At 37.7% G+C, this 21,607-nt stretch overlaps 1 protein-coding gene across 1 annotated transcript; it reads right to left on the reverse strand.

Moving 5' to 3' along the window:
* Positions 1 to 978: 978 nt before the first annotated feature.
* On the reverse strand, positions 979 to 2,154 carry LOC100366872 (uncharacterized protein F54H12.2-like). The gene has a single exon (XM_006821495.1). It carries the CDS (start codon positions 2,152 to 2,154, stop codon positions 979 to 981), a length of 1,176 nt encoding a protein of 391 aa, XP_006821558.1.
* Positions 2,155 to 21,607: the final 19,453 nt, after the last annotated feature.

Raw genomic sequence — 21,607 nt, forward strand, 5'->3', positions numbered from 1 at the left:
AGTATACATTTTGACAAAAAACTAGTATAATCAGTTACATAAAATATATTTTTTGTTTTTGTTTTTTGTTGATTTTGTTGAAATAATTATTCATAAATTGAAATGATATACATTCTCAAACGCTGTTAAGTATTCACACTGAGTAATATAAGAATGATATTCTTAGGAGTAATAATGAGAATTAAAAAACGACATTTTAAAAAAGGTTGAAATACATACATACATTGAAATACATAATATCGAAAAGTCAATACACTTTTTTTTCTAATCAGAATGATAATCGCTCATCTGTGATAAAAAGAAAACAAGAGAAATAATATGAAATCGACAATTATATAAAGAGGGTATAAGTTATATATACATGTGGAATTTCAAAAGTATAAGTCATCTAGTAAAACTGCATGGGAAAAAAATATTTGTCATAAATAGGGAGGTTGAGTCCGGTCACGTTTTCGATATATCTGTTCACATAAATGTCATTCAAATGTCTATCACACGTAAAAGAGTCGGCTACGGACTTCATAGGTTCCCCTCGACATCTGCGCAGCAAGTAATACAGGACGTATTGACCACACACTGTAGAGAACGGAGCTTGTAGTATTAGATGATTGTAGATCCATGTACAAACGTTTTTATCGAGAAATCTCTTAAATTCCACGTAATAAGGTTGACAACCGTACGAGTCAAAATATTCTCCGCGGTAGGGATGTTTGATACAACGCTGTGGGATACTCCAACACTTTTGCCTTAGGCAGTTGATCTCTATCATAAACGCCGAAGAACACATTTCTAGTGTACGGATTAGTCGACAGAATATGATTCAGTTGATTCGTGTCCATCGCAGCTCGAAATCGGTCAATATGTTTCTGTTTCTGTCAATCTCGATAACGTTGTCATATTCAACATGAATCAAAACGGACACAGTCTCAGTCAATGCTTATCTGAACTGAATCTCAAGACCAATCTTTCCTTCTTGTATCAAATTGAGGTGATATTCGCTCGGTCAAATGCGAAGATTGTGTACCCTTCGGGATATTCGTCTCGAGTGATGCCGTTGCCTTGGTCTTGACCCATTTTATTTGTACCAGTAAATAGAGTGTAATAAGCCATGATGCAACTTCTGCCACCAGCCGCCGTGAAGTCCGTCTTCAATGGCTTTGCGGGAACTTTCTCGCCTCTAACATTGAGGACAAGTGATGTGATACCGTAATTCTGGAAGTTGAATGGATTGGTTTCGTAGGATCCGTTGAAAGACGTATTAGAAACCAGACACGGGATGATCCTTTTGGGCAACTGACTGAGGAATATCAAATCTTTGTTTAATGACATTGTATCAGCCGGGATGGAAGCGATTTTCATAATGCATCGATGGATGGGGTATTTTGCAGTACCATGTTTCAATGCTTCGACGTGTACCAGTTGTATGCTGGGGCTCAACTTGACTTTTCTCATCAGGAGAGTAGCGTTGGTGATGACTACTTTGAATGCGGGGTTTTCGGTTGAACTGATCAAGCAGAACTGATTTTTAGTTCGATGTAATTTCAGTCTAACTTCCACCCCATTGAGTAAATACTTTGGTTGAAAAAGTATGTCTCCGTGTATTTGTCCGATCATGTCAACCGTCTTACTCAGCGATGTAAACGTGTATCGACAATTGAGTCCCATGTTAGCGTCACCATCATCGGCTTTCGGGTTTGCGACATTCATTTTTCCAGCAGTGTCCTTCTCAAATATTGCTGCACCAATCTGCATTGATTTGCCGTCCCCTCCATAATTCGATAGCGTTTCAATCATGGCTCTGTAATAATAGGTGGGAGATGCGTCCGAAATGTGTTTTCTATTTAGGTACACTTCGATTTGATTGAAGAGGGAATGCAACCAAAAGTGTGAAGGCCCTACAGTGGCGTCCGCAGCCAAATTACTCCCATTGGCATTCGTGATTTTAGCCTCGATGTGCAAAAGCATAGAACCAATATTGATGTAGTCACTTCTGGCCGAAGGTATTACGAATTCGATCAGACCATCAGCTATATTCGTGAGTGGGTTTACCTTTTTTATAACTTCTTTTTTCAATACTTGTCCGTGTCGGAGAATAGTAAAGAGATCGAGTTCTGTCTTTGCACATTCGCAGGAGTGTTCGTGTACAAAAGCCATGGTGTTCAGTCGAATATATCCGGAGATCTTCTCCACTACTTAGCCTTGGAAGAAATGACATGTCTCGTTGTTGTCTTCTTCCTTTTGATGGTGCGCCCTCGCCCCATTTGATAGGGTCTTCCAAATAAATTGCTCAATACTGAAGAAGTAATTTGACTACCTGCAGTCTTTGCTCTACTCGAAGCCACTTTTTTAAAGGTTTTCCCCTTGTACAACATCACCTAGAATACCCAAGCCAGCATCGAGCGCTGGTTTTGCCACTGCTTTCAGACCTTGTGTTAACAGAGGTTCAGTCGATGTCGCCAATCCAAAAAACATACTTCCGATTCCATATCCGCATTGCAGTCTTGTGCCAGAAAATGCAGACCTTCGTCCAATCTGATTCATGTAGTAATTTCTATAAACCCCCACGTGAGGAGTGTAAGGTCGATGTCTGTTCATTTTCTTTTTCTTCACACTAGCGAAGGATGAGCTTTGCGAAAACGCAGCGTCACGATCACACGCCCACGTTGAAATGGCAACTTCTCCCCCGTATCAGACTTTATATCAATCTCCACAGTCTCGAATGTTGACGTTCGAATCGGAAGAAAGTATGGTTTGTCGTAAGTGTGATTGATGCTATCTCCGTGGGTTCCTTCAACATTGACTATTTTCAAGAGAGGTACGGAAACGTCACCGACCATCTTAACTGTTCGGCCAATCCACCCATCAAGATTACACAAGCTTCTTCTTCGACCACTATGGTCACTCTCCTAGACCTCGAATTATATGTCATCAGTATTTCATCTGGCAGACCTTTTTCTCGAATCACGTCTAAAATCATTTCGATCAAGTTGTAGTAGCCCGGATTCAAGTTCAGTTTTCTGTGATCTCTCAGACTGGGTGAGGCATCGTAAAAGATCCTATTTTCGCCATGTACGACGTTGTACCATGAATTTGGGGAGTGGATGTTGGCCAATGCTACTTCCCAATTGCCATCTAACTAAAGCGTTCTTGATAGTTTGACAGTGTATTTTGTCAAGCGAGGCATTACCAGGGAGCGTCAAAAAGAATTCCTGCCCCGACATGATGATCTTTGAAATGTATCAGGTCATCTTGTGTGTGAAAGGTATTTATAAACGTTCCAAGTCCCTGATCCAAGAATTAAACGAATCGTCATACCCATCCCACTTAACAAAATATTCCATAAGGCCTTTACGTTTTCTCTTGCGCAGTACTTTCTCCACAACATACAATGCATCATCGTCCTTTACTTTTTTTCTGAAGTTCTTCTTCGTAGAAAGTACCTTCCAACATTTCACCGTTGTAATCTGAAATTTTGTAAACAGGTGGTTGCGTGTTGAGGCATCCAACAATCGTGAATACCTAATTGGTCCAATTGGGCAGGTATCCTTTTTGAAAACGTGTTTGGTTTTACTGATTCTGACTCAGTCACCGTGTTTATAAATCTTCTTCCTCCCCTTTTTCTCTGAGCTTAAATCACCATAGGATATGTATCTGACCTTTTTCTGGTTTGCGTAGGTAACAAGTGAGGGTTTGGTATTTATACTTCTGTGATGAGTATTGTTGTAAGAATGTACCATGTCATCTAATACAGGCAGATACGTCAACGTGTTGTTCTTCGTGAAATATCTGAACATTTTTCCCTTGATGGTTCTGTTGTATCTCTCCACAACGCTGGCTTTAGTCTCATTGCCTGTAGTAAAGAACTTAATGTCTTCGCTCTTGAGGTAGTTTTGAAAAAGTCTGTTGGTGAATTCCTCTTTCCGTGTGCAAAACGTCGAGGCGACGCCCCTTCTTAAGTATTTTCCAAAATGCCTCGACCAAACTCCCCCCTCTCTTGTCTTTCAGAGGTACGATGAAAGCATATTTTGAAAAAACGTTGATACATGTCAATAAGAACTTGTATCTTCTGCTGTATCTGGATATCGAGGAGAGATCGCATAGATCGGCCTCCCACTGCTCGTCAACTTTGAAAACCACCACCCTCCTTCTTTTAAAGGACCGTCTAGAGGGTTTTTGCAGAGTATATGTATCCTGTTTACTCAACCACTTCTTTACGTCCGACTTGGTTATCTTTTTTTCTCTCTTTGTTTTATTTTATGGCAGCGTAAAGGGAATTCAAACCCCTGTATCTTCCAGGACTTTGGACATCGTAGAACAGTTCGTCTAGGATGGTACCTGTCTTCTTCATCATTATTTATTTCACACATGCAGAGGCAGTGGATACGTTCGATAAACGAAAGCAAAGAGGGACATGGATCCATCATGACTGACTACACCAAAGTGAGATTGAGGGGATGCGTTATATTTAATAGGTCACCCGAGTGTGTCAAGGATGAATGGGAGTGGAAACCACATGGGGTCCATGTCTCTGCGGAACTCTCCCCTTGAGTGTGTTGCTATGCATGTAAGACCACCGATCCAACAAGGTCTTGAGGAACATTTGACATTTTCATAACTTCGGCAAATTCTCTCCAACCTGTTGGAGTGAGATTCTTCCGTTTATGTAAGAAATCATTGACTAAATCAATCGCGTGTGTGCCTGGCACAGATTGTTCGTCAATGATTAATTCATTGTTTTCACCCCAGTTGACCAGTTGGTTCTGTTTAACTTTCTGAAGTAGAAGCTTCGCTTTTCTCTGCATGCTCTTGGGACCACTTTGTAAGACTTCGGATGTAATTTGATCTGGTACACTGTCTTTGTCGGGTTGAGATTCTCGATCGTCTACAGCGACAGCGCTGGGTAATTGCTGCGTAATGGAGATTGGAATCGGTCCGTTTTTTTTCTCCCGCAACAACAAGTATTTGCGCAGAACTTGTTGGTACATTTTGACTTTTTCGTCTTCAGGCAACTCTTCCATTTGCGTTGTGTCATTCACGTCTCTATCCAGCAAAGTCAATGATTTCACCACAGGTCTCGTCATTTGAGCATTCTAGTTTTGCATGGTAGATAATAGCTCAGCAGGGACTAAAGCCATCTTCTTCACGGATTCCATCTATTTAAGACCGAGTAGGGGTGGGAGTATGCTCGAAATTAAGGGAGCGATTAAGGCGGTCAGGAAACCCCCTTTCTGAACCAGATTTTTTTTCTTTTTTCTTGACTGGTGTTTTCTTATTGGACAGTGCTCGGAGATATTTCATGTACAATGCCAATTTTCTTCGCTGACTAGGTGATAGCTGGACGTTCCCTTTCAACACATTGAGCGAGCATTCGCACAGACACTGTATCAAGTCACTAGAGGCTCCATCAATTATCCCCTTTTGTTGTTTCGAGTTGGCCTTTTGCAATACAGAGAGAAAATCAGCATTCTTTCGCATGCGGGTTGACATGATGAAATGACTGATGGTGGAGGTAACCGTGAGGTTCTTGGGTGGAATCGGTGAATGTCTCCTGAAGAAACTAAATGTTTCCAGGGTTCATTTGCCTAGCCAGAACGTTGACTTGTGATGCGTCCCTTGGAAAAAACAGAAAAATGTAGTGCGTGCTGAGACTGATGGTTCTCGATTGCCTGCCCTCATGAAAGAGAGTTTGCAAAATCAGTATCACGGATAAATTTTGATGGTGAGAACCCTTCGTGAAGAACTGGGCGATTTGTTTATCGTAACCCGTTTCTGTCATCAGATCATCTATCACCAACAAGTTTCTTTTAGACGGGTCAATTATTCTACCAATAACTGGAGGTATCCCTTCGATAAAACGAATTCGAGGCACTGTCTTCATCATTTCCAAATAGGCTGGCTGAAACTCGCCGTAGCACCAATAGATAACGTCTGGTGGTGTTTCAATCTTGCATCCATGACGATATAATAGGACCTCGCTCGTTATCGCTCGTTATGTATTGTTTTTAGAAGCCGTATGGGAGGGTACAGTAATCATCTTGTATCACCCGTTTGTCATACACTAAACTGTATGTTTTAACTTCTCTATGGAATATTATACCTCCCTTGCGCATTATTATTCAGGGTCTTTAACATGTAGAGGACCGCTTGTTCTCCGAACGAGTCAATTCATGGAGTCAAAATTAATTTCCAGTTGATTTCGGTAATTGAGGGTGAACCCCCTCACTTTACACACCGTTTGGTTCCCACTTTTGTCCGGTTTGTGTAGTCGGTACACGTAATTCTTCGGTCCTCCCAATACGAAATGTGTGATGTAATTATCCACGAGTTATTTCTCTCGTCAAATCTCTGAGATAATCACCCGTTGGTGGATCCCATTCTCCAGCTCGCTGGATGTAAATGATAGAATCTGTGTCAAAGTACAGGACTGTACTACCTAATTTCTCCAGAACACTGTAGAGTTTAAGTCGGGCATAGCTCGTTGTCATGGCAGCCAGTACAACGTTCGTATTGGATATTGCTTTGTAATTTAATGTAGTCTTCTTTATCGCAGTGCTGGACAAGAACCATTTTGTCAGAGACAATAAAAAGATCTGTGACATACTTTGTACTATCCATCAACATTTCCAACAGTTTGGCGGCCGTTTCTACATACGTGCTCTGTCCAAAGTTTGATCTCTGTCCCGGCTTTCCCCAGAATGAGTTGAGGTTTAGCTTGGCGAGAGCTCTGAAGCCTGGATTTGGGGTTATCTTGCTTCTGTCCAAGACGATACCTTCTCTTTCACGGTATCTTTGGATGTACATGGTTCGGTCTTCGTCGGTGCGACACCACTTGGATAACTGGAAGACTCATGTTTAATTTTAAGAAACATGTTGATGTACTCAGTGACAACCCTCCGTCTCCAGTCTCAGAGTTGTAGGTTGCCGACTCATTGTAATGCCAAACTTCTTATAACTTGGAGATGCGATACTCTACTTCTTCAGCCTTTTCCAATTCCGGAGTGCACGAAACACCCATCAGTTGGCATCTTGATTCATGGTTTCCGCGCATTTGGAACAGAGTGGGAACATCAGTTTGTTGTTCACCCTGAAAGGTAGAACTGGTATATACAATCTACTCCGAGGTAAAACATCGCACTTGATAATACCGAAATAGTCCAGGGGTTCTACGATAAAGTCTTTAGTTACGACTGTCGGGTGGCCAACTGGATATCGCGAGGTCTTATGGATGTACGGGTGGAGGCTGCAAAAGTCAACATATTCTATCTTTTCGCCTTCCTTGATTTCGTAATACAGATGCAGGGCATTAGTACGACCGCCGAGAAAAGCCTCCCTGCCTCTGATAGGATTTAAGTTTCCGACAAACATCTCGACTTTGTGATTGTTCTTCATCAGGTTTTTGAAATCGCATTCCCACATGGTAACTAGCGAGTATGCTTTCGATTTCAACCACTCTTCCCTCGCCAGTAGCCTTTCATAGAGGGAGGTCATACTGAGTTCATTCTTGCGATTCGTTTTATTCCTTCTGGGAAAACACTTTGGGCAACCATGGAAGTAACAACCGTAGTTATCTGTACTCATACAAGGTTTCGGTAGAAGCATCATATCCGTCTATGTGATAAGGTCCAATTTTCATCTCCCTTCTGGAATTACGAACATGTTGAATACGCGTGTTATTGACGTGTGCCTCGTATTCCATCCATCTTATAGCATCTGTAAGATTGATTCTGGGCGCTGAGATAACCTTTCTCAGGCACAACTCCGATTGTATCAGGAGTCAGGAAATTCTTTCGAAATATGACATTGCACACAGAGGCGATCGTGTTGCAACGGCTGAAAGGGTCAACTTTGGTGAGATCCATCATCATTGATCTAAATGCCAAACAACACTCCTCAAGTATGCACACGTCGCTTCGACAGTACTTGAGCAGTTCTTTACGTAAATCACAAACAGAGTTATTTTCTACTTCTCCATTGTACCATGTGTAGAATGTCTTTCTAGCCTCCTCCTTCATACCATCTGGGACAAAATAACGACCCCTGGGTATCGGTCCTCTGTAACTGTCTCCAGCGGTTCTCAGAAACAGGTGGGGAAAAAGCCCTTGTGTAACTCGTCTATGCCGAAGGTCTTAGGAAGTTTAGATAGAGCCATTGGCAGGAAATTCAAGCTATCAATTAATTCGATATCTGCACGACGGATGTATCGTTGCATGACTTTTGAACCATTCATGATGACTTCGGGTAGTATATTGTGATCGTGACAGTATTTCAGAATCATAATTCCATCGTACCCATTTGTGCGATGAAAATCATCCAATTATGCTCTTTTTCTAATGCCCACTCGCAGAAATCTTCCAAGGTACGTGGACCATTGAACACTTTCTTCGTGTTTGGTGGAATTCTCGCTATGCACAATTCTGGAATATGAGTGCAATGTTCGTAAAAGACATAGTTACCATGGTTGTCAGAGTCATCCTCCTCCTCAAATTCTTCCATCGAATCGTCAGATTCTTGGTTCTTTTTTCTATCAGTGAGTGGTTGAATGTAACACAGGTGGTCGTACGTCTGAAAAGACTTGCAGGTTTTCCAGTAAACTTCGTTACATTTGTGAGACCCATCACGATATTTGAGGAGTTTGTCACATTTTTCGCAACGTTGAACTGACTGGCAGAGTGTTTTTATCCCATTAACTGACTTTTGATGCCGTTCAAAACATTCTTCGTTCTTGAAAAATCTGTGACAATTTCCGCATTGTTGCCATCGTGTAACCATGTAGTCCCTTTGATTTCCACAACTCAAACACCCGGTCGGACACATGTGACCATAACGGTGAGAATAAGAATTGTCTAGTGCAATAGTACCGCTTTCCCAGAAAACCTATCATTTTTGTGATGATGTTGTAGTGTTTATCTTTCAGAAACAGATATATGTCTTTGGAACCTTCTGCGGCATCGCCAACAAAGATGATGGAGTCAAAATGATCGTGCGACAATACGTGTATTCTGAAATCGGGTAACACGCTCTGAATTTTGTAATCTCCTCGATGCCACATGGTCCCTGTTCGACTCTGGCTTTCCGTAAAAGTTCTCTAGCTCAAACGGTTTGCATAGAGTAGTTTGCCGTTTTTTCCTGTTCATAGTATTCCACACCGATGGTGGATTTTCGTCTTTTGTGGCGTCTGCCAAGGCGACCATGATCGCTCTAGCGCAACACATCTGGTCATCAGAAACGATTTCAGTGACAGATTTGGAATTTTTCAACCTGTCTGCAATCTTCGTATCAAACTGTCGCTTCCTCCCATGTGTTTTTCCAGCACCAAGGGGCATTTCAACAGATACCGTCCTGATGGTGATGTTTTCCTCAAGGGATATATCTTGGTAAGATTGTAGAATCAGCTCGAGCAGTTGATAACAGGTTGTGTGTAATACGTTATGCACTTCATCGAACGTATTGGCATTTGGATGCGAAACTTTTACAAACCAATCCATTCCACTCACCTTAAACTTTTTGACAAAACGTTTTTTCTTACTGACAAGATTGAAATTAATCTTGTCGGTGATATTCGCGTCACTATCATCCGTGTCAGTATCACTTTAATAAAATTAAATAAATAAATAAATAAATAAATAAATAAATAAATAAATAAATAAATAAATAAATAAATAAATAAATAAATAAATAAATAAATAAATAAATAAATAAATAAATAAATAAATAAATAAATAAATAAAACATTATCTTTCGTAGGTGATTGCTCAACTGTGTCGTCTTCACTGAAAAAATAAATGTTATATTATTTTTATTATTCATATTCATATTGTTTACTAATCTTCACAAGCATACCGAACGAATTATATGTATAGTATTCGAGTACACACCTGCTTATAATAATACATTTATGTTCTAGGTCTGACAAAGTTTGAAGTTGTGTAAAATTCTTCCTGTAGATGAAGTTAAGAAACATGTTTTATTTTTCCCTCACATAAAACTTTCAAAATGCTCATAAATAAATCAATAAATCAATAAATATAAGTTACCCATCATCTGAATTGTCATATTCTACTATATGTCTGAAAAATGAAAACAGTTTTAAATCAACATACTCACACATTGAGGGCCTGCATTTATGGTCGATTCTCTAAGACAGACCGGAAAACAGAAATCGATACAAAAAAACAAAAGATATAATCAAGTGAGCGTTGGGAGTTAGTGTAGTGACCTACATGACAAACCAAGGTGATGTCTAGTGAAAAGACACCCTAAGTAATTTAGAAAATGTAACTCCACGCATAATAATTGTTTAAAGCTGAGGGGTACACTCGGTAATTGAGTTCAAGCAATGATTCGATTCACAAATATTTTTTGTGAATGAGAGATAGGACATCAATTGAAAACATTGTAGTATTCCTTTTCTGTAAACAAATCTCCATTATTATACATTCTGACTACTTAGACTTACATATTTGAGATGTTTTTTTTTTGACATTTCTCACTGTTTCTGTGTCAATTTTTCCTCAGTGATTTCAACTAATAGTTTTTTTAAAACAAAAAACTCACATATCCTGAATTATTGGCTAGTGTTTGAAAACGTGAAAACAAAAATAAAAATGAATCGATTACCTTTTAACAGTGGAATCCATTTCATCCAATTCTAGAGATCGCTTAGACACCCTGCTGAAAGTTAGGTGGCGTGAAGCGTAAATGTCCTCTTGTTTAGTATAACACACGAATCACACCAACTCTGACATTCATATTTCAACATCATAGTCAGCTGTGATATTTACCGTGTCCTTGTGGTCTGTTTTGGCTTGATACAATTGTATCAGGACACCAGTTGTACGCATTCATCGTTCAACACCGGGCAAGTGGTTCCGAGGAATGTTGTAATTTTGTGTGGGAAATAAAAATTTGGTTACCAGCTCTTACCAGTTCTATACTTGTAGTAGTGGTTGTCTACCTACGTCATCACCAAGATTAATGTCTCAAACAATGTTGTATCTGTGGGAAAATAAAAAGATGATTCATACATTCTGTTTTACACCACATATATAAATATAATGTATAATCCAATCAACAAGCGAGCATTATAATTTAAAACACGAGGAGTTAGTGATTCTCGTCATTCCTTCAGATAGCAGCCTTGCTTCAAGATGAATCAGCTAAACACATATTTACACGAATTCGCTGGCTCTCTAGCTCAATACGTCTTGACCCCATCTCCAACCTCTGAACATAGCATCATGACGAGTCGTCCTAAGAAACGCTGGGCCGTTAATTCGCTGGCTACAACATCTTCTGACGAGGCAACGTGTCCAACAACTTGTGAATGTTCTAAAAAGGTAGCACCTGACATCAGTGCAGCGGCTGGTAAATCCCCCACTATCACTCCGAAAGGTGAGAACATCTTTACTCACCTGTTGTGCCCCATCAAGAACCTGTACGTAATGATAAATTCATTCCGTGGGAAACGTTATGTACATATTCGTGAATATTATAACGGGTACCCAACGAAGCGCGGGGTAGCATTAACAATGGAACAGTACACAAATTTCAATGAAATATTACCCCAAATCAACAGTGTTGTCAGGTACGTTTTTTTACATGCAAATAACACATTGATCAATGATTATAGTTATTTTATTTGTAAGCTGTGGTGAACACCTCCCACCTATTGCTGTTATATCGGTTCGTTCAGAATGACGCGACTATCAAAACACAAGCAGTCAGCCAATTCGTTAGTAACATTGCAATCAGATTTCCCACCTATACGTTTGAGACTGTTGATAGAGATATTTTTTTGTATTTTTTCACAGGCAACAGGAAACCATTGGATACACTGATTATGAAAAAAAATTGTCACTGAATTTATCTGTGTACAGGTGCGTCGCATCATTCAATCCAATTGCCTAGCTTGTGAAATAGGCCATCCTTCACAAATACGACACGCTTGTTTATCTTACGGATTCTGTGATGAAACCAGTCAGATTAGCAAAATTCGTTTATACATTAATCAAGCTTTGTGCGTAACATTGCCACTTGTTATGATGCCTTTCAACGCATTCACCCAGAACTGGTCGGAAAATATTCTAGACGGTATAATCGTGTGCTGCTCCATTGTATAAATTGACCCCTGAATTGTGCTTACCCTCCTGTAAAATCATGTTATCAACACGCGAAATGGATTCCCAAATCTTTGACATCATACAGAAGCATATATAGAATAAACATTCTCTATAGCACAGTGAAATGTAGGAAACTTGGTGAGTTTTCTGCTGACCCCTAACCCTTTTCCATTTAGTTCAATTTAGTTTTCTATCATTTTCAATCATTTTTTTAAATGTCATGTATAACCATTTTATTTACTCAGTGTGAATACTTTACTGCGTATGAAAATGTATACTACATATTTCAACCTTTTTTTTAAAAAATGTTATTACTCCTAAGAATATCATTCTTATATTACTTCTAATAATATCATTCTTATATTACTCAGTGTGAATACTTAACAGCGTTTGAACATGTATACCATTTAAATTTATGATTAATTACTTCAAAAAACAACAAAACACAAAAAAATATATATATATATTTCATGTAACTGATCTTACTAGTTTTTTGTCAAAATGTATACCCTACGTATTTTAACCATTTTAAAATGTCATGTTTTTTAATGTTTATATTATTCTTTTGTGTAATAATCTTCGTTAGTTTTCAAAATGACGTGTATTTATTTCTCTGTGTGTGAGCGCCCTCTGTCGTTCGTTCAGAAAATTCTTTCGTGACGTTTTTTGGTTGTGAGCGCCCTCTACAGTTCGTTTAGTCATTAATTATGCCAATTTATTCACACGACCCCCATTGTGACGTCATTAATTATGTTCATTTATTCACACGATCCTATTGTGACGTCATCCCGGCGACACTATAGGTACGACCATGAGGACGCTGTTCATGGGATGACGTCATAACGATGACGTCATATTAGGGTGTGATGACGTCATCCCAATATGACGTCATCGTTATGACGTCGTCTCTTGAACAGCGCCCTCATGGTTGTACATATAGTGTCGCCTAAACTACTTTAATGGAACCAGTTATTAAACTTTTTAACAAGTATATTGGAATTAAAGGACGCCGTAGTATTGTCTATTTTTGTTCAATGAAAACTCAACGGGTGAATCACTAGGAACTCTGTATGTGATATTGAATAAACAGCATGGAAAATATTATGTTAAATCAAACTAAGCGTTCGTGACTCAAATCGACGCTCGCATACGGAACCTAATCGCCTAAATCGAAACTGTGCACAAAATTTGCTTTTCCTTTTTACATTTTTTATGAGCTTGCTGAAAGTTTTTTTTTTTTTGCACAGTGTGAAATATTTTTTTCAGAGATTTAGTCGTGCAAATTTTTTTTGGTTGATATAATTGTCTAAATTCGAGAAATTTGGAACATGCAAATAAATCTCTATTTTTTGTAAACTGTAGTACTAAACATTGATATTTTCGAACCTTTCTGTGACATGACCCACACAATTTTTGTCATGCTCTTATAATGGCATAATGACTGTAAAATAATGATTTTATTGCAGTAATGACTGTCTAGAATAGGAGTGCTTAGTTTGATATGTACTACAAATTCAAAAGAATGTCTAACATACTTGTTCTCATAGTGATGTCATATATGTGTTGATGATAGCTTGTTTGTTGTCATACCGGTTTTCGAGTAGTTTCATGGCAGTGGTGTAGTTGACGTCGGTAGTTGCTAGTCCGACTCGTCGCTTACCTGAAATTTTAATATCAGAAAATGTTGATGTATGGTGTATATATGAATATGAAGCGAATGATTCGTTTTTATCATTTTTATATTATTTTAAATTAAAAAGGGTGTTTTTAAATCAAAATCAGGGTATACATTCAAAAGTTAAATAGTTTTAAGTGCATTTTCACAAAAAATGCACGATTTTAAACCAAAATCAACACCACTTAATATGGTATCATAGTACATTATTATAAACCATAAAACTCGAAAGTTTAAATAAAACTCTTTCAAATGATTTATAACTTAATGGGTAAAAGATATATTTTACTCGTGTAATTCAATAATTAAAGCCAATTAAAAATATAGTCTCTCAACGTGCATCTCTACCTTAAACACCATTCTTCAGATTAAACACAAGTTTTACCAATGTTATGTCTAAATGTTATGTTGGTTAATTTTCAACGAGCGGTTTTGTATTAAATACTTTTATACATAATTCATATACATAAATACTTGACACACTGTTCTCGATAACACGTTACTTCCTATTTGAAACATGATATTATTTCTACAACAGAAGATACAAATTTATGCAAATTGATTACATACATGTTTATTACACAAATATTTAAAAATTAAACAAGAAACTCAGACGATGATGTTTCTGGAAATGCCTTAGTTAATACTCAATGAACAATACCTTCAGTAAACTATTTTATCGGCAATGGATAATTTAATGATACGGAATTACAATAGTCACTTGCGATTAACATCTAGCATTTAAGCTATGCAGGTCTCTCGAGCGTATATAAAGTTTTGGATGGCCCAATAAACTGGTATGATGCTAAAGATAAATGTGAAGTTATGGGTTGCAGTATAAATGCAGTAACAGTGACAGGTATATTCAGAGGCATAATTATGCCGTAATTGTAGCAAGCAAGCCTAACTGCTATCTATTAAGGTTTTTAATCATGAAACAATTGAATCTAATTGCTAATTTGTTTGCTTATATTTGTAGCCCAGTGATTGTTTTTATTTGCGTTTTTTGTTATTTTCATTTCATTAGGTTATTATTGGCTTGGCATAACTGATCTGAACCACGAAGGGCAATTCACTTACTACACTGACGATCAAGACATTGTATACAGTAATTGGTATAATGAACAGCCAAACAATTTTAGAGGAAATGGGAATTGTACTGATATTAAGTAAGCAAAGTTACTGTCACCTAAAAGTAATGTAAAGTTAATGTCATAGCTAAGAAGAATAGTGACAAATTATAGTTTGGAATAACTGTTGATATTGTTTCTGTATTACACTCAATTACATCAATAACCAATAAATCACGAAGGCAATCTTGTTAAAAAACACTTATTGTGGCCTACGCGATTATATTTCAGTCAATTAACTTATATTTGACACAGGAGTGGCGATTTAACATGGAAAGACTATAACTGTAATAATACGAACGATGGCGCAATCTGCGAGTGTGAGTATAGTGATTGATTTGTTTCCACAATAATATCAGGTGCACTGTCATTCGAATGTGATAGTGGCAACTCACGCCTTTGCCAATTATATCATTTCTATAACATACATTGGGATTTATTTACTCATTTATTATTTATTCATTTATTCTATTTTACGGCACTATATATATATATATATATATATATATATATATATATATATATATATATATATATATATATATATATATATATATATATATATATATATATATATATATATATATATAAATTATATCTAAAATAAAGAGCAATTAATTTGTTTTTCCACTCGTGTCGGACACAGAAGCAGAACAATTATACAAATTGTGTGCGTTAATGTTTTTATTATGTCCTTCTAATTGAGTGAGCGGTGATCCTCATATGAGGACATTCGATGGGCGTGCTTATACATTCCAAGGCACATGCTGGTATCATCTATTTAGGTACTACACCGACATTCCTTGTTTTGAAGTCACAACTATGTTTGAATCAAGAGAAGATAGTACACCGGACCAAGTTAGAACAAGAATTACCGCATTCAACGTAACAGTTGGAAATCAATACGCGATCGTTAATGAACTGGATGTTACTACAGTAAGTTGTCAATATGTAGTATTATGATATTGTGAAGTCAATTTACATTTATTTATGAATTTAGCGAGCATAATAAAATACTGAATAATTAATATACTTACTCATTACAAAGGGAAGTACCGGTGGACAGATGACTGACGCAAAAGTTATAACAATCCAGGAAGACGATAAACATATAAAACTTCACTTCATTTCGAAGGACACAACATTCCCTTTTAATTGGACTCTGAGAAAGCATGTATTAGATGTATCCTACAATGGCTCTTTTTACAAGGGGAAGCTATGCGGTCTGATGGGTAATGCAGATGGTGATACTCGCAATGACTTCCAGAAACCAGACAGTAACATTGCCAAACAGGTTCTTGAATTTGGAGAAACTGGAAACTGCATGACAAACAGTAAGTTTATTTCAGTATATTAATATAAATGTTTGCTCCACGAATATTAATTAAACATTAATTTAAGATATTGAAAAGATAATTTTTATTTCAAAATTCATGAAACTATTATTGTTTTTCCACTCTTATTATAGATGTTTCTAGGGATTCAACAACTGACGAAAGGACAAGCGTGGATACAGCCAGATTAGTCATTTTCTGGTGATGGTTATATGAAAAATACACAACAATTCTCATACTTCTATTTAAAATTAGGCAGCATGAGTATTATACCTAATGACACTATAACACGTGGTTGATCACAATCTTCGGGAAATTAGTAGATAAGTAAAACATGTATTGATAAACAAGGTTAGTTCAATTAAAAGATGTGGAAAAGCAGATGTATGAGTTTCAATATGCTGCAAATAGAATGGTATGTATTTAGAGTCAACAATTGCCAATTGCAAGTTGACTTTCAGCATTTGCAAGTTGATGGTTTCCCCATAACGCTTGGTATACAACAGTCATATCACAACAATCCACTGATCATTCGAAAAACACGCCAAATAATCGCTTTGTACCCTAACAAAAGAACATTAAACGGAATCAACAGGTTTGTGTATCTACCGAGTGGGCTCAACATTTCAACTACACACCGCAAAGCTGACTACCAGACAGTATGTATTGCATTAACGTCGATATGTGTTAACCCGACCACAGGAATGGAACTTACACTGTTATACTAATAGACGTGACCTGCAATTTGTCGTTGTGAAAGTTATTTTATGTAATGTTTCGACAGCCACTATACACCGTGTTTACTGTTCCCTTGAAAAGAAATTATGTTATATTCATAAGGCCGTGTTTTTTTCAAAAACAATCAAGATAGCAGGTAAATCCACAGATCACAAAAACAGATCACTGATACCTGTATTCTTCAACAGGGTGGCAATGCGTTCACATTGAAAAAATGAACAATCAAAAGATTTATTAATAGTACATGTAAATATTGGGCGCACATACACCAAGTAATTACACATTGGCATTGCCACGCCCTGTCATTGCCAGAAATAGACAATAGAATCTGGTCAAGTAGAGATTTCCTGTCTATCCCATTGCAGTGACTATAATTACATGCAAAATTATTCAAGACAACCGATGATGTCATATACTTCAAAGGTCTATTGTTTAGCCTAATTGAGAGTATATTGTTATGTTAAGTAGTTCACAGCTTGGGGTTGGAAACAATAGTAAGTGAGGTAATCTTTTGTTTCATTTGTTCTGTGCCTACTTGTATTTGTCAGCTGATATGAAGCCATGTAATAAATGGTTGTGGTTACCAGAAGACAATATACCCTTAGGTACACTCTTAAGATGGCATTGAAGACAGTCACCTGTTATATACTTAATACAAAAATATGTGGACAGACTAATCTTGTAAATATCATTGAGGTTGTCAACGACGATTGGTATGCAAATTACGTTTGTCTGATGCATTACAAGACAAAAGTCGAGACTGTCGTGGAATAATACACAACTCACGGACAGACAGTGTGATGAAACCCCTTCTTTATAAAGAGGAAAAACGGCCGATACACTATATTGATCTTGTGGTCTGACCTTCAGCATCAAAAGCAGTATGGCGATAGTGGTTCGAAAAGTGTGATAATTTTTAACATGAAATAACAGACATAAAATAAATCTTGATTTAGGTTACTTCCTGTTGTTAATTGGATTAAAACAGTTATATTTGCTAACAATTGGATCGTACATCTGTGTAAAAAATGCATGAATTTTAACTCTAATTTGGGCAGCGAATACTGCTTCTACAACTGCGTCAGCTGCATCGCCGTGTTCATTGAACCAGAGAGTATCCAGAATGAAGCCAGAATGAAGCAAACAAACTTGAACAGTCACCTGCGTTACTGCATTTTCCTATTTTTAAAAATAGAGTCTAGTACACAATTACATATCATCCATTGGTAATACACTGGGCCAGTGTAGAATTTATCATCAGGTTTTACGGCAAGTTGGGCATTTAATGGTGGAGTTTTAATGGAAACATCTATAACATATCGAAAGCTTGGAACGTCACCTGTCTATTACGAAGCACACAAAAGTGAAGAAATGAAAAATATAAACTCAAAATTAAATTTTGTTTTAATATATGTTTATGCAATGCATTCTCTATGGCACATCCTGTGATATTTATTTGACTGGGGAACACTGGCCAGGACGGAAGTCGGCCATCTTGTCCACTCATTTCTGGCGATGATATTTGTGTTGCTACATGAATGTATGTGCCCTTGGAACACGATTATAAAACGCATGAGCAATTTCACTGTGACTGAATACAAGTTTCTCATTTGTAACATTGAAGAATTATTCAAATCTTTGGAATTGGTCATGTTTTTGTAACTTAGTTCAATTACTGTGAATACAGACATCATGTATGTATTTGCTGTTTACATAAATAAGATTGATGCATGTATTAGTCGCGTTACAAGTTGGCCCATTTGTAAGGTACATAGCGCTTCTCTACATTAACTACGGTCTGGGTAAACACCAATAAAATCCCCCCAAAAAATACGTTTTTATTGTTTATAAAGGCAGTAACCTCCATCCACAACATGTCAAAATGAAGAGTTACCAAGTCAAATCAAATTTAGCAAGAAACATATCATAAGAAAATAACGTACGACGGGTACATTTTCACCAATCTACTAATCTGAGCGATAAAAGTCCAATACAGTTGTTGCCTTCTTGTGTCAAGTAAACGAAACATTTAAACTGATTTTCTTCTAGGGGGTTGGATGTTGACAATGTCTCGATAAAAAAATGCGTTACAACAATGTATATGTTGAATAATGAGCTGATGAGAATTTGTGGCATGTGTTACAAATACATGGCAGCTACATCTGGTCTCTTGTCGATTTAAAGGTAATGAATCTGATCACGAATAAGCTTTGTTAATACAACGGATATTTGACCTCAACATCTCCCTTGGGACCAAATATACGATTAGAGTCTGTAATAAAGTATTACACCTAGGACGATTACAAGAGACAGAACCATATTTCTCAGGGTCTCTCCTTTCACCCGTATGCACCAATAACCTCCTTAAATTGGTGTCACGGCGCCAGGCAGTAGTAGGCATTAGCGGAAACGTAGAACTTGTCTCCTCGCTGGTCTGTAAAATTTGAAAATGTTTGTACATTATGTTTTTAATTCTGACATTTAAAGGATGGTACGTAAGTGCCAAAATTACACAATCCTGATTGCCACGGAAAACCGTTGATCCAATACAATCCGTTCTTGACATTGACATAACCTTGGCCAATGCTTTTCCAGTGACATTACGAGGATAACCCCGTTTTTTTATATAATCACATAAATTCCTCGCCTGGTTACGGAAATCAGTATCATCGCTGAAAATACGACGTACCCGGAGTAACTCTGAGTAAGGTGTGGAGTCCTTCATTCTAGTAGGATGTGATGATTCATACTGTAAATAACAATGTGAATCAGTAGGTTTTGTTTAAATTGATGTAGAAATCCGATCACCATCTATCTTAGTAGAAATATCGAGAAATGGTAGTGTTATTGTATTTATTGTGTGTATTGTATGGCGGGATTAAAGTTGTTAACAAAGTCAATAAACTGTAATAACTCATCCCGACTGCTTGACACGGCACCAAAGCCATCATCAATGTACCTCAGGTTTAGTGCCTTCAAAGGACGAAAAAATTAACTCCTCTTGATATGACATGAATAAACATGCATAGCTCGGACCAAAACAACTGCCCATAGCCACACCTCGTTTCTGTATATAATGTTTACCATTAAAAAAACAATTCCCGTTCAAAACTAATTCCGCTAGGCGCACCAACACAAACGTAAGAGGATCCTTAACTGCCCTTTTATTCAGAAAATGCTGTAAAGCCAACAGTCCATCAGTGTGCGGGATAGATGTATAAAGTGATTTTACATCCATAGAAAATAAAAATCTGGGTATATCCGGCGTGAAACGAAATAACTCTAGTTTCCTACGTGCATCATTAGTATCCTAAACATACGTAGGCTGTGACGCAACAATTTGTCTCAACATTGAATTCAAATATCGAGCTATGTGCTCAGTCGGACAATTACTTGCTGGACAATGGGTCTACCACGATTGTTTACCTTGTGAATCTTAGATAATAGATAAAAGACTGGTGTTCGTGGTCTGCGCACTATAAGATTTTTGGCCTCTTTCGGCAAATCACCCTTAGCAATATAACCATTAACCACATCACCTATTTCCCGTTGTATTTCATTAGTTATATCCACATCAAGTGCCTGGTAGGAGTCTGTATCCGATAACTGCCTCTCCGCCTCCACCAGATACAAATCTCTACGCCAAACCACCACTGCTCCACCCTTGTCAGCTGGCTTAATAACAACTTTTTCGCAGTCGCATCAAGTACTTTTGAAACAAATGTATGTTTGTTGGAAAATCCATAATATTTGGTTTTTCGTCGTTCCTGTAAGGGATTACGCCTTTCTTTCACAATTGGTGAAGATGGCTCTTCACAAATGTTGTTAGGTTCTTGTTCATTTTCACCATAGTCTAAGGTTTCTGTTTCATTTACTTCCTTGGCTTCTGCACCACTTTTACTGGAAGTCGCATTATCAGATAGGGCGGTTGATGTGGTTTCTGGTTGAAGTTGATCAGAGCCACCAGCCACAGAGTCGGTATGGCTTCTGGTAGAATGGACATCAGGTATTCAAGACTGTAACTTGTCACTCATACCATCTGCTGCAGATGCCGCAATGTCTGCAACACATGAACTAGGCATGTCAGCTGCATTTGCGATAGATGGGCCACTCTCATCAACAGGGTTTGCCAATGTTGAAGGAGCGGGTGGGTTTGCTATACCAGACAGCTATTGTGTATGGCTCAAATCAAGTCAGTCTGATCATTATCAGGTAAAGTATTTCTTTCATTTGCAACATGTGCTTCTTCCTGTAATTCAAACATAGTGTCTGTGCTGTTTGTAATCGGGTCATGTCTAACTTGGACAATTTTGTCAGAAGACTGACTAGTGTATGAATCAGAGGTTGAATCTGACGTAGAATGGTTTGCATGTTGTGTCAAACGTGTAGTCATCCTGCGTCATCGTCGGTTACGGTGGTCCCTATATTCTAGTGGGATTTCATGGAAATGTGCATGTTAGGGGCATTTTGGGGTAAAAGTCGGGAACCAGACTTTTTAGCATAATTGAGGTGTGCTGAATCCGATAAGCCCGGTTCCCAAGCGTTTTTTAAATGTCTAATTTCCATAAACAAAATGGCCGCCAAATTTTCTGCCATATGTAGGTAACTAGG

The sequence above is a fragment of the Saccoglossus kowalevskii genome, chromosome 21 (assembly GCF_978046115.1).
Source record: "Saccoglossus kowalevskii chromosome 21, keSacKowa6.1, whole genome shotgun sequence".
Classification (NCBI taxonomy): Eukaryota; Metazoa; Hemichordata; class Enteropneusta; family Harrimaniidae; genus Saccoglossus; species Saccoglossus kowalevskii.